General features: G+C 44.0%; 1 protein-coding gene across 11 annotated transcripts in view; it reads right to left on the bottom strand.

Annotated features, from left to right (window-relative positions):
• The window catches only part of CLASP1 (cytoplasmic linker associated protein 1), a 506,270-nt gene that overhangs the window by 103,335 nt on the left and 388,044 nt on the right, over window positions 1-14,891 (bottom strand). For 6 of the 11 annotated variants that reach the window (XM_033944379.1, XM_033944384.1, XM_033944380.1 and 3 more), the window contains 2 exons: window positions 6,056-6,151; window positions 3,065-3,208 (listed from right to left, as the gene is read on the bottom strand). In XM_033944379.1, coding sequence (XP_033800270.1) covers window positions 3,065-3,208; window positions 6,056-6,151 — 240 coding nt within the window. The remainder of the gene's footprint in view (window positions 1-3,064; window positions 3,209-6,055; window positions 6,152-14,891) is intronic. The other 5 variants (XM_033944387.1, XM_033944385.1, XM_033944389.1 and 2 more) reach the window with 1 other exon arrangement.

Below are 14,891 nucleotides of genomic sequence, written 5' to 3'. Positions count from 1 at the left end.
GGTACATGTGGTACCCAAACATCTCATCGAGAGCATTCTGCCACGGTTTCCGCCATGTCCCCTTCGATCGGCAGAACAATTGGAGTTACAAATGCCATCAGCTGAAACTGACAGTGTATTCCATTGTATAGGGCCTAAGGAATGGAATAAGCTTCCCGAGTATATTCAACAGCAGCAGAATATACAAAACTTTATTATTTTTTTTTTTTATTGTTCCTAGTGTTCTTTTTTTTTTTTTTTTTTTCCCCCATTATTTTTATTTTCAAATTTTTCATAAAGTGAACAAAATATTAAAATACAATTTATGAATATACAATATCACTTTTATATCTAATACATCATGTTCTTTAAAACTTTAAAAAAGCTGTTGAAGCAGCACCTTTTCTGCCAGATGAAAGATAAAGTTTAGGTTTAGGAGAAGATAATAAGGTGCAGGTTGCCTCTGTATTTTAAGGTTTGCGCTTCTTGTATAATGGGAGTTTTGCATGGGGGTTTTGTATTATGGGGATATGTACTGTCGATGGTGTATGTAATGTTTGATAACACAAAAGAAAAACTAGTGGTTACCCAATTCTTAAATTTATCACAAAACAAGGGTAACAAGCCTCATAGTGGAACCGTGCAATCACTTCGGATTCTCGTATGAAGGTGATTTGTTTCACCCGCTCCTTTTTTTTAACGTCACTGGCTTAAACCCACCCTACCACTCACTAAATTTATGTGTTTATTTTATCATCTTTATTAAATCTTATTTAAATAAAGTTATTTTTAAAAATGTTTTCTCTTTACTCCTTTCCTTAAGAGATCCAAGCAACTTTTTTTTACACACAAATTAATCTAGCAGCTCATCTCAAAACAGAACCGGCAGATACATGCAAAGTCAAAATTAATTAAGTAAATGGTGCTTATCTTGAAAAAGTGCTCTGATGCTTTAAAGTGCTTTAGTTTACATTCACGTAAATCCTTAAAGTGCTTTTGATTTGAGCTCCATATCTGTAGAGCTTAAGCAGTTGCTTGTTTCACTATTCTTAATCCATCCTCCAACGCGGGCAGCATTTCGTGGGGCAAACAACACTCCCGCGGCATAAGGGAAACTGCTTTTGTAAGCAGTGCAAATGCTCCTGCCCAGAACCGGCATAAATTTAGTGAGTGGTAGGGCGGGTTCAAGCCAGTGACGTTAAAAAAAGGAGCGGGTGAAAAAAATCACCTTCATACGAGAATCCAAAGTGATTGCATGACTCCACTCTCTAAGGCTTGTTACCCTTGTAAAAGGAACACCTTCAGTTTCATTTCTTTTACCAGTGCTATGCTATGGAATCACGGGGTGCAAGAGGAGGTCCACCGATGGATCAAAAACTGGCTGGCAGACAGGAAACAGAGGGTTAGAGTAAAGGGACATTACTCAGACTGGCAAGGGGTCACGAGCGGAGTTCCGCAGGGGTCGGTGCTGGGATTGCTCCTGTTCAATATATTTATTAATGACCTGGAGGCGGGAACAAAATGTGAGGTCATTAAATTTGCAGATGACACCAAACTATACAGCAGGGTTAAAACCACGGAAGACTGCGAAGATCTCCAAAAGGATCTGACGACACTGGAAGAGTGGGCCAAAAAGTGGCAAATGAGCTTCAACATAGGGAAATGCAAGGTCATGTATGTAGGGAAAAAGAACCCGATGTACACTTACAAAATGGGGGGATCACTGCTAGGGGTAAGTAACCTTGAAAGAGACCTGGGAGTAATGGTAGACACAACATTAAAGACGTTGGCACAGTGCGCCACAGCCTCAAGGAAAGCAAACAAAATGTTGGGTATCATCAAAAAGGGTATCACAGCCAGGACGAAGGAAGTCATCCTGCCACTGTATCGCGCAATTGTGCGCCCCCATCTGGAGTACTGTGTCCAGTACTGGTCACCGTACCTCAAGAAGGACATGGCGGTACTTGAGGGAGTCCAGAGAAGAGCAACTAAGCTGATAAAGGGTATGGAAAACCTCTCATACACTGACAGACTGAAAAAACTGGGGCTGTTCTCCCTAGAGAAGCGGAGACTTAGAGGAGACATGATAGAAACCTTCAAGATCCTGAAGGGCATAGAAAAAGTAGACAGGGACAGATTTTTCAAATTATGGGGAACCACAAGGGGGCACTCGGAGAAATTGAAAGGGGACAGGTTTAGAACAAAAGCTAGGAAGTTCTTTTTCACCCAGAGGGTGGTGGATACATGGAACGCACTCCCGGAGGCTGTGATAGGCAGGAACATGTTACAGGGCTTCAAAGAAGGTTTGGATAGGTTCCTAGAGGACAAAGGGATTGAAGGGTACAGATAAGAATAGACGTGGGTTATAGGGATAGGAGTAGAGGTAGGTTATAGAAATAGTCAGGGACCACTGCTCAAGCAATGGGCCTGATGGACCGCCGCGGGAGCGGACCGCAGGGCGAGATGGACCTCTGGTCTGCCTCAGCGGAGGCAACTTCTTATGTTCTTATGGTTGTTTTATAATAAATTGATGTAATGTTACAGCTTTGTACGTAAGTTTGCAACCCGTCCTGTGGAAGGACCGGATATAAATGAATGAATAAACAAACAAACAATGACATAGAGAAAGGTAGTAGGATGCCAAATCTTAGGTAGGAAGTTAAAATCCAGAACCTCTAGGGTAGCATTTTCAGTTCCATGTGCAGGACCCAAGAGACAGGCAGATCTCCAAAGTCTCAATGCGTGGATGAGGCTATGGTGCAGGAAGGAGAGTTTTAGATTTGTTAGGAACTGGACAACATACTGGGGAAGGGGGAACCTATTCTGCAAAGATGGACTCCAACTTAACCAGGTTGGAAGCAGGCTGCTGGCGTCAACATTTAAAAGAGAGATAGAGCAGCTTTTAAACTAGAAACTGGGGGAAGGCTGACAGTCACTCAAAAAGAGTATGGTTCTCCCACCACTTCAGTTGGTGTTTCTATGCCCGCAGGATCCCTGTCGGTCCTGTTACCACCGGCAATTTTTAGGGAGGCCATGGCCCCTTTGGCTTCCCCAGTTCCGATGCCTATAATGAGACTGCACTTACCACACTGGTGTTGCTGGAGTTCTTGAGGTGGTTATGTAGGAGTTTAGTTGCACCGTCCTGGAATGTTTTTGGCAAGGCACCAAGTAGCATGGTAAACTCAGGCGTGTTCAGTTCAAACAATGAAATCAGGACTATCTGTGCTGCCTAGTAAAAAAGACCCAAAAACAATAAGTTAGTTGCTTCCTTTCTTAAAGGTATCTACAGTTTTCACTAATGGGTCCTTTTACTAAGCTGCGGTAGAAAATTAGGATTTTTCCACACACTAAGGTTATTTTTTTATCATAGCAGTAGAACAGCTGAATATCTTTTTTACATTAATGGTCATATGCTAAAATCACCGTTAGGACAAGGCCCGATTAAAAACCAATTAAAACACAATTTTAAAAAGAAGCGCCTAAGAGCACCTCCAAAAAGGCTGCTCTTATCCGGCCTACGGAGACGCCTTATGAATTCTCGGCGTGGTTAATGCCGGAAGTGGCGTTAGGTGCTGTAAGGTTCCTCCGTAGGCACTATTTTCGTGAAAGGTAGGTGCTGGAAATGTAGGCCTTTAAATCTCTGGCCTACATTTCTGGCATCTACCTTTCATGTAGCAGCGATTCATTTATTTATTCAATTTTCTATACCGTTTTCTCAGGGGAGCTCAGAATGGTTTTACATGAATTTATTCAGGTACTCAAGCATTTTTCCCTGTCTGTCCTGGCAGGTTCACAATCTATCTAATGTACCTGGGCAATGGGGGGTGGGGAAGGGAATTAGGTGACTTGCCCAGGGTCACAAGGAGCAGCGTGGGTCTGAACCCACAACCTCAGGGTGCTGAGGCTGGAGCTTTAACCACAGCGCCACACTCTCCCCTGCAAATGGCGTCATTCCATGATTGGCATGAAATCAGCGGCCACCAATAATGGCGCCGTTTGCAGAATCTAGGCCAAATGGCTCACATGGTAATCTTGTGCTAATCAGTTACTGGCAAATTCTATATAGTATGCCGAAATTAGGCACCTACATAAGCCTACCTAGCCAATGCAGATGCCTAATTTAATTGGTTAATAAGCTTAATTAGCACCAATTGACACCTCATAATTGGCATTAATTGGACTTAATTGAAAGCTCCAAAAATGCGATTTTTGGAGTGCCTAGTCCAAAGTACCTACCTAAAAATGGACTTGATGCAGGGCAAATCCTGGGCGTTTGAGTTACTTCCTCTTTTTGAATTAGGCACCAGTATTTAGATGAAGAAAACCCTGGCACAAATATGGCCATCGCTTATACTAAGCGTGATTCTATAGTGTGCTCAACTTATCACGTTTAGCATCGCCCTAGGCACCAATTTTTTAGGTAACCTATATAGTATTGGGCCCATAGTGTGCAGTAATATAGATATGCTGATTAGTGCTAAAACATCCATTCTCCACTCCCCGACAGAGTGCAAAGCTTTAAAATATATTTTACCACCTGGGTAGTGCACATCAATTGGGAGCTTATTGCAGGACACCTGAGTGCATCCCACAGTAAGTCTTTTTAAGCTGCAGTAAGGAACATATATTGTACAAAACTAAGTGACACGGGAACCTTGGTGATTTCTTGACTCAGTCTAACCCAGTGGTTCCCAACCCTGTTCTGGAGGTCCACCAGCCAGTCAGATTTTTAGGCTAGCCCTAATGAATATGCGTGGGGCAGATTTGCATGCCTGTCACCTCCATTATATGCAAATCTCTCTCTTGCATATTCATTAGGGCTATCCCAAAAACCTGACTGACTGGTGGTCCTCCAGGACAGGGTTGGGAACCACTGATCTAGACAGGTCAAAAGCGCGTGCCGACAAAGGCATGCTGAGACAACTGAGCGCAAAGTGGAAGCCCGCGCCGAAGAAAAACAGTGTTTTAAGGGGCTCCGACAGGGGGTGTGGGGGGGAACCCCCACACTTTACTGAATACAGATCGCGCCGGCGTTGTGGGGGGTTTGGGGGGTTGTAACCCCCCATATTATACTGAAAACTTTACTTTTTCCCTAAAAAACAGGGAAAAAGTTAAGTTTCCAGTATAATGAGGGGGGTTACAACCCCCCAAACCCCCCACAACGCCGGCGCGATCTGTATTCAGTAAAGTGGGGGGGGGTTCTCCACCAACACCTCCTGTCGGAGCCCCTTAAAACACCGTTTTTCTTCAGCGCGTGCTTCCGCCTTGCGCTCAGTTGTCTCGGCGCGCCTTTGTTGCCGCGCGCTTCTGACTATGAACCCTGATCTAACCAATCTATGCCTGATATAGAGAACTGAGCTGTTTGGAAAGAAGAGGCTTTCTGTATATGAACACTTAGGGGTCAATGTTCAAAATATCTCCCTCAATCAAATCAGGGTTTAGTTGGATAAATTTGCTCCATTAAAATCATAATCTGTACAATTTAAGCTAGGTGAGAAAAGGGGCCCTAAGTCAGAGGCATTTCTGGGGCAGGAAAGCAAATTCAACCAATTTTGCACTGCCAGCTAAATTTAGCCATGTAATCCCAGCTAAGGAAACAGCTTCAACAGGCAGATTTAACTGGATAACAGGTAGATTTATCTGCTTATCTTAGGCACTCAGCAGACTTTTGAATAACTGCTCCATTGGGACAGGTTCAAACTCTATAAGCCTGCGAGCAAAACCCTTCTGAATAATCTTCAAAGCACACATCCATGTTCCGTAAGGGATAAACAGCAACCTAAAAGATACGGAGCACACCTCCAAATGCCAAAGATTTGATACTGTTTGCAAGTCAGCTGCATTCAGTGAGAGCAGGCTTTCTGTTATTTGGCTCGCTATTGTTCACTGTTTAGATGACAGCAGTTAGCACGGCACACAGTAAATAAAAAACCGCACTATTGTTTTTCACACACAAACAAATCATTTTATGTAGGCACTCTGGCCATCTTTCCTTACAAAGATGAACTGTATTAGCAGTCTTCACAGCAAACAAAGCGTGCTTTGTAATTAGTGTACACAGCTTTCAGGCATCTACCTGTTTACATTTTTCCTCCAGATTTCCTTCACCAGGCCCTGAAGAGGTTGTAGTGGGCCTGGCTGGTAAATCATCACATACCCAATTTTGCAGAGTCTGGTTTTGATAAACAGGAGAGGTAGCATTAAATAAGACCAATGTTCAGTTATTACTGAATAATGAGAAGATGCATGCTGTGAGATTTGTGGTGTAGCTGTTTCCTGCGAGCACTAAGACACTTACTTAGCCTTGGATGTCACAAGTAATGTGGATTATCATGCTGCATAATAAACCAGGTGGCACTTCTGAGGATCTGGGAGCGTTGAGGACCATAAAAGAATGTATATGAAGTATTACATTCTCAATAGGAGATTATATGAATGTTCCTCATAAATTGATTACCAAAAAATAAAGTGCTGTTAGTAAATGGGCATAATAAACCAGGCCATCATGGAAACATTGTAAAAAGTCATCTGACCCATCCAGTTTACCCAGCTATAATGTCTCTACTAATAAGAATACTTCCCAGCTGTCAATCATAAAGGATGCCTACCTACAAGAATTCTACTTATGCAGGAGAGCCTTTTTGTCTTTCTCTTTTGAACTCCGCCATCCTGGACAGACGATTACCGTATTTTCACGCATATAACGCGCACGTTATACGCGTGAGCGCGTTGTACAAAATTTTTTTTACATAGTTCCCCCCCCCCACCAACGCCCGATTCATCACCCAGAAGGAGCGCTCGCACTCCCACCCCGAAGGACCGCTCGCACCCCCACAGCCTCCCCCCTCCCCCATGGAGAAGCTGTCTACCTTGTTTCCAGATGCCAGCCCAGCTGCTTCCTCTGCCGGCGGTCCTGCCCCTTCTCAGAGCCCTGTGCTGCGCTGCTTCCTCTTCAGGCAGTCCCGCCCTTTCTCTGACGTCAGAGAAAGGGCGGGACCGCCGGAAGAGGAAGCAGCGCAGCACAGGGCTCTGAGAAGAGGCAGGACCGCCGGCAGAGGAAGCAGCTGGGCTGGCATCCGGAAACAAGGTAGACAGCTTCTCCATGGGGGAGGGGGGAGGCTGTGGGGGTGCGAGCGGTCCTCCGGGTGGGGGTGTGAGCGGTCCTTTGGGGTGGGAGTGCGAGCGGTCCTTCGGGGTGGGGGTGCGAGCGGTCCTGCGGGGGGGGGGGTGAATCGGACGTCGGGGGGGGGGGGGCATCAGGCTTTCAGGGTAGGGACATGACTTCAAGGGGGAAAGGAGAGTCGGGGCGGGCGAAAAGAGAGTCGCGGTCTCCAGAGGAGAGTCGGGGCGGGCGAAAGGAGAGTTGGGCAGCATGCGCGGTATACGGGTGTGCGCAGTATATAAAAATTTCTGTACATAAATTTGGGTTTTCCGCGCGCTATACCTGTGTGCGCGTTATCTACGTGAAAATACGGTATATCATCACCTATATCTATATTACATCATTTAAGGCTTAGGATCCTGATTATGAAAAGCGAACCAAACTAGAGCTGGTCCAGAGGCTAACAGAAATGTTGCATATCACCATGCAAAAGGATGTGTGCTCGATCTATGCTTCATGGATGATCAGGACTTGAGAAAAGAGAATGACACAGGGACAAACTGTCCTCATCCCAACAACACTACAAAATCTCATCCATACAAAAAGTGAGCAATAAAGCTGCTGTTTCATCATGTGTAAGAGGGGATACAGTTTGAGTTTGTGGGGATTGGGTCAAAGCTTGTAGGATGTTGTGGGGTAGGGATGTGGACAAACTTTACCCTTGTGTCATTTTCTACTGGAGAAGCTTGTGTGGAGGGAGGAAATAAGAGTCATTGGTAAAAATTAAAAGCAAGATACAGAGCCAATGATTACAGACTTCTGCAGAGACACACATCAAAAGATTCCAGGCCGAGAGCTATCACGACAATGGTTGGACAAAAATAGGTAAAGGATATAAAACAAAGGGGAAATATTTCTGTGTAGTTACAAAATGAAGGGAAAAACTTTGGAAACTGAAGAGAATCACAAAGCAGAGGTATCCACAAAGTTTGTTGAAAATTCTCAACTCAACAGAATGCTGAGGCTCGTCACGTGTTTCGGCTAAATATAGCCTGCAATAGAAGTCCAAACTATGATAGAGAAACTGGAATGGTAGACTTCCTGCTAAGGTGCAAAGCGATATCCATGAACCATGGCACAGAAACAAATGAAGTCCACCATTCCAGTCTCTCTATCACAGTTTGGACTCCTGTCTCAGACTTTATTTGAGAATCTTCAGTAAACCCTGTGGACATCTCTGGTTTGTGTTGATTCTCTTCAATCTCTACTGTGTGCTGTATTTATAGTTACAAATGAAGGCCCATTAGATCCCCAGCCCTTGTTCTGAATAAGCTGGATGCCCAAAGGAAAAAGAGGAAACTTGACAGGAATATGAGAGGGAAGCCTCTGCTTGCCCTGTATTGGTAGCATGGAATATTGCTACACCTTGGGTTTTGGCTAGGGACTAGTGACCTTGATTGGCCACTGTGAGAACGGGCTACAGGGCTTGATGGACCATTGGTCTGTCCCAGTAAGGCAGGGGTGTCAAAGTCCCTCCTCGAGGGCCGCAATCCAGTCAGGTTTTCCCCAATGAATATGCATGAGATCTATTAGCATACAATGAAAGCAGTGCATGCAAATAGATCTCATGCATATTCATTGAGGAAATCCTGAAAACCTAACTGGATTGCGGTCCTCGAGGAGGGACTTTGACATTCTTATGTTCTTATAAGTGCTGTATTTGGAAAAACAGGTGGAAAGGTGTAAACAGATCTGGCTCGGGACACGCACTACAGTGGCTAAGGAAGAATTGCAGACTGCTCGGGTGGCTCTTAATTCTAAGGTACATGAGCGCTTCATTCGGTCGAATTACTATTATAAACATTGCTTTTACAGATTCGGCAATTGCACAGGAGTGTTGTTGGCCAGATTGGCTTGCCTGCAGGGTGGTCCTCAGGTGTGTAAGGCATTGCAACATGAGGGGGCCATGGTCATGGACAGTAAACAGTTTAGTGAGTTGTTTGCTCAGTACTATGAGCATTTATATAAGTTTTGTGTGATCCCTACAGAACAGGTCGGGTTATATCTGAACTCATTGCAGATCCCAGTCTTGCATGAGGATGAAGCATAGGGGCTGCATATCCCGCTGTCAGGGGCAGAAATTAGGGACACTATCTGGCAGGCTCCTTAATGAAAAGCCCCAGGGCCCGGTAGCCTCTCAGCCAAATTTTATAAATTGTTGCAGGATCACATCTCCCTACCACTGGAGGCCTATTTTGCCTGGGTCCTGCAGCGGGGATCCTTTCCGTTGTATGCTAATTTATCTACCATCATTGTATTGTCAAAACCTGGTAAGGGCCCCTCGCTTATGGACTCTTTACTGGTCTATATCGTAGATTAACTTTGGGTGAAATTAATGGCTGAGATCTTGGCCCAGCATTTGACTCCTCTATAACATGGGATCATCCACCCTGACCAAGTGGGGTTTGTTCAGGCTCATAAGACAGTTTGGAATGGCAGAGGATGGAGGCAGTTTTGGGACAGGTGGCCACTAAACGTCAGAGTGGACTTTTGGTGAGTTTGGATGCGTGTAACACATTTGATTGTGTGCATTGGGAGTATCTGTTTCAGCTCTGCTTAGAATGTTATGGGATGGGAGGCCCCTTTCTGGATATGGTTCAGGTGTTATGTGAGTCCCCCCAGTCAGCTGTTTTAGTTAACGGGATGTTATCAGTCGTGTTTGCTTTAGGCAGGGGTACGGAGGCAAGGATGCCCCTTGTCACCATTGCTCTTTATCTTATCATTGGAACCTTTGCTGGTTGGGCACCCTCCTGCCGGAAATCGGGAGTTCGTAAAAGGAGCCCATAGTCGATTGAAAACCGATGCTCGGATTACAATGATGAAGACAGTTCAGGAACTCACTCAAAGTGTGATCCCCACTATTTCAAACCAGAAAGATATCATCTATGTATGTTTTCCGACACAGAATATTTTTAAAATATGGAGAAGCATATACATGCTATGTTTCAACAAAGAAACATGATGACAGATAATGGCCCATCCAGTCTGCATATCCGCAACAACCATGATCTCTTCCTCTAAGAGATCCCACATGCCTATATCATGCTTTCTTGAATTCAGATACAGTCTCTGTCTCCACCACCTCCTCCACCACCCTTTCAGTAAAAAAGTATTTCCTTAGATTACTCCTGTTAACTTTATCCTATGCCCTCTCATTCTAGAGCTTCCTTTCAAATGAAAGAGACTAGACTCATGTGCATTTATGCCACATAGGCATTTAAACATCTCTATCATATCTCCCCTCTCCTTCCTTTCCTCCCAAGTATAGAGATTGAGATCTTTAAGTCTGTCCCCAAACACTTAATGAAAAAGACCACGCACCATTTTAGTAGCCTTCCTCAGGACCGACTCCATCCTTTTTATATCTTTTTGAAGGTGCGGCCTCCAGAATTGCACACAATATTCTAAATGAGGTCTCACCAGAGTCTTATACAGGGGCATCAATACCTCCTTTTTCCTACTGGCCATATCTCTCCCTATGCACCCTAGCATCCTTCTAGTTTTTGCCATCACCTTTTCAGTCTGTTTGGCCACCTTAAGTTCATCACATACAATCACACCCAAGTCTCACTATTCTGTCATGCACATAAGTTCTTCACCCCTTAAACTCTACCGTTCCCTTGGGTTTTTGCAGCCCAAATGCATGACCTTGCATTTCTTAGCATTAAATTTCTAGCTGCCAAATTTCAGAACATTCTTCAAGCTTTGCTAGGTCTTTCTTCATGTTATTCTCACCATCTGGGTTGTCTACTCTATTGCAGATTTTAGTATCATCCACAAAGAGGCAAATCTTACCTGATAGCCCTTCAGCAATATCATTTATAAAAATGTTAAAAAGAACAGGCCCAAGAACCTTGAGGCACACCACTGGTAACATCCCTTTCCTTAGAGCTATGTCCATTTATCACTACCCTCTGTCATCTTCCACTTAGCCAGTTCCTGACTCAGCCTGTCACTTTGGGGCCCATCCTGAGGGCACTCAATTTATTTATTAGATGTCTGTGTGGAACACTGTCAAAGGCTTTGCTAAAATCTAAATACACCACATCTAGAACACTCACACTATCCAATTCTCTGGTCACCCAGTCAAAGAAATTGATCAGATTTGTCTGACAAGACCTATCTCTGGTGAATCCATGTTGCCTCTGGTCCTGTAATCCACCGGATTCCAGAATCTTCACCATTCTCTGTTTTAAAAGCGTTTTCTTTAAGTAGGGTTAGGGTTAGGCTCCTGTGTCGGCAACTTCACATTTCCTTTAATTGACACCTTACCTGCCGCTGCAAGGTCATGGAGACTTTGTTCCAGGTATGCCACCGGTTTCCTCTACAGTATGGAAGGACACTACTACTCAGTATATTTTTCAAATTGTCCATTCTAATGGATCCCTGAAATTTTTGGATGCCTTTATACGGGAGCGTGGTTGGACAGCTTAAAATTGGTTTTCTTATACTCAGCTCTCCTACCACATTTGTTCACTGCTACAAGACTGTCCCTTGCCGCGATAAGTATAGTGGCCGCGTCTACTCTAACCCGATTCTGTAACCGGCGTCTGTAACATGGACGCCGGTTACAGAATCGGGGTTTAGTGTAGGCCTGATTCTGTATAGGATGCCTCTCCTGGGCCGTCCTATACAGAATCCGGACCTTAATGTAGGCATGTAGGCATCCTTTATAGAATGTGGCCAAAAATGCCTTCCAGACCTCCTTCACATAATCATTTAACTTTTTCCCACACAGCAGCCTCAAATTCTCAAATGGAATGATTTATACAGTTAGCAGCAAAGTCAATTGCTCAAATCACACTCATGGTTGCCCTTTTTTTTTGCATGGCATTTGCTATCTGAGCCATCATGCTAGTCCAAATTACTGCTTTTTTTTATTTTTTATTTTTGCCATTGAAAGACAATTTTTATTATTAGATTAGCACATATTGGCACTTTTTTCAATATTATTATTATTATTAGGATTTTTTTTTATATACCGCCTATCAAGGATTTCTTTTTTTTTTTTGAAAAGTTTTTATTTTATTCAACAAAATGAAAAACAGTACACAGGCAGAATGCCAACAGCAAATGTACATTCCCCCACAGAAAACACAACCCCCCCACCCCCAACCGAGTGATAAAGCATAAGTCCTAAACAAAGGAAGAAGAAAAAAAAATAATAACTCAAAAAAGACCCCTCCAGGAGCCATATCTAGACCACTGACGATGAAACGTACCACAGGAATCATTATTCAAAGCAGTCAATTTAGACATCAAATAAATTTGGTCAACCTTATTCAACAGATCAGAACGAGAAGGCAAATAGGCACGCTTCCAATATGTGGCCACGGTAAGTCTAGCCGCCGTAGCAACTAGGGCCACAAAATGATTCTGATCAACATCCAAACTCCCCAAATACTTCCATGCGCAATAAAATGAGTAAGTGTAACACATCAATCATCAGTTGTTGAACCATCCTCCAAAAAGGTACAATTTTAGCACAATCCCACCAAACATGCCCAAAAGTGCCTAGACCCCCACAGTTACGCCAGCATTGCCCATCTCCACAATGATAGAAACGGTGCACCTTTTCCGGCGTAAGGTACCACTGAAATAGCATCTTATAACCCTGTTCAACTAAGGGGGACGCTAAAGAAACTCTTAGTAATGTACCATAAAGGCGGTCCCATTGTTGATACGTTAGATAGATTGTGAGCCCACCGGGACAGAGAGGGAAAAATGCTTGAGTACCTGATTGTAAAACCGCTTAGATAACCTTGATAGGCGGTATATAAAATCCTAATAAACTTGAAACTTGAAAATCAAAGGTCTTACCCAACAAGGTTTCCCATCGATGCTCATATGTGCGAGCCTGAGGTCTGGTGTATAAAAGAGCTTTATATAAACGTGAAATAAGGCCCACTCCAGATCCCATCCTAAAAACTTGAAGGAAAGCAGAATCCGCCCCTTCCCACTCAGGAATCACCCTCTTCATCATAAAATCCCGAAGTTGAACATAGGCGAAAAAATCCATTGGTGGTAGATCATATAAAGATTGCAAGGCAGCAAAGGGTACCAAATGTCCACCCAATACTAATTGACCTAGGACCCGAAGACCCTCCATTTCCCAACGTCGAAAAATCCCAGTATCTCTAGCAGGCAAAAAGTCAGGGGCAAATCTAATGGGAGTAGCATAAAAATAACGTTGACGTGGGAACCAAGTCCGTCGGACCCGGCACCACGCCTGCAAAGTACACACCATCCCATAAGAAGCCCCATTCTGCAAATCCCGAAGGATTTCAAAAGATAGCCAAGGCAATGCTGCTAATGGGTAGGTCGGCTGTAGAGCCTGTTCTAAAGATACCCAGCGTTGAGAGGGATAAGCCCAATGGAACAACACTTGCAGTTGGGACGCATAATAATATGTGAAAAAATCAGGGACACCCATTCCCCCATGTAACCTGTCCCAGTACATACATTCCCTCCGCACCCTAGGTGGTTTATGTGTCCAAATATAAGCAAAGGCCCGCCGTTGTAGCCTAATTAAGAACTGCTTAGGAATTGAGAGAGGCAGGCAGGAAAACAAATATAAAAAACGAGGTAACACATTCATACGCAAAGCACTAATCCTACCCACCCAAGACAACCTTAAACCTTCCCAGCGATCCAGATCCGCAAACACAGTCCGTAACAACGGAGGGTAATTCAATTCAAAAAGATCAGAGAGCTTTCGAGATATACGCACACCAAGGTACTTAATAGATTTAGCCGCCCATCGAAACGAAAATTTAGCACGTAAGTCCGTTACCAATAATTCTGGAAGCGAGACATTAAGCAATTCAGATTTATCTATGTTAATTTTAAAGCCGGCAACCACACCAAACATAGTCAAAACACGAAGCACCACGGCCAAAGATTGCAGTGGGCGAGTCAATGTAAACAAAATATCATCAGCATACAGTAAAATCTTATGCTCTTCGCCACCCACCACAATCCCCTGAATATCTACATGCTCACGTATAGCAGCAGCTAAAGGCTCCAAAACCAACGCAAAAATCAGCGGTGACAAAGGGCACCCTTGCCTAGTACCTCTACGGATCGAAAAATTAGCGGTATATCTTCCATTGACCCTTAAGCAAGCCTCCGGAGCAGTATATAATAAGGTCACCCAATGCAAAAAAGCCCCCGAAATGCCCATCCGCTTTAAAACTGCTAGCATAAACGGCCAGTAAACCCTATCAAAGGCTTTTTCAGCATCTACTGATAATAAAACAGCTGGAACAGAATATTGATGGGCCACTCCAATAAGATCTAACACTCTCCGTATGTTGTCACCAGGTTGCCTCCCTGAAATAAAGCCACATTGATCACCATGAACTAGGGAAGGCAAAAAACGTTGCAAACGGACTGCCAAAATACGGGTAAACAGCTTATAATCAACTCCCAACAACGAGATAGGGCGGTAGGACCCACAAAGGAGGGGATCTCTGCCGGGTTTAAGAAGAAGAGAGACCGCTGCCTGCCGAAATGAGTACGGCAAACATTCCCCCTCCAAAAAAGAATTAAACAATCTTGTCAGAGGATCAACTATATAGGTCTCCATTTTCTTATAAAATAAAGGCGAGAAACCATCAACACCCGGTGCCTTAGAAGCTGCTAAATGATGTATAGCCGCCACCACCTCAGCGGGTTGAATAGGGGAAGAGAGCCAGTCTGCATCAACCTCCGCCAAACAAGGCAAGGGTACTCCAGAAAGAAAAGCATC

The sequence above is a fragment of the Geotrypetes seraphini genome, chromosome 5, assembly GCF_902459505.1.
Source record: "Geotrypetes seraphini chromosome 5, aGeoSer1.1, whole genome shotgun sequence".
Lineage (NCBI taxonomy): Eukaryota > Metazoa > Chordata > Amphibia > Gymnophiona > Dermophiidae > Geotrypetes > Geotrypetes seraphini.
The sequence above is the reverse complement of the archived record's forward strand: the minus strand, read 5'-3'. Positions and strand labels throughout refer to the sequence as shown.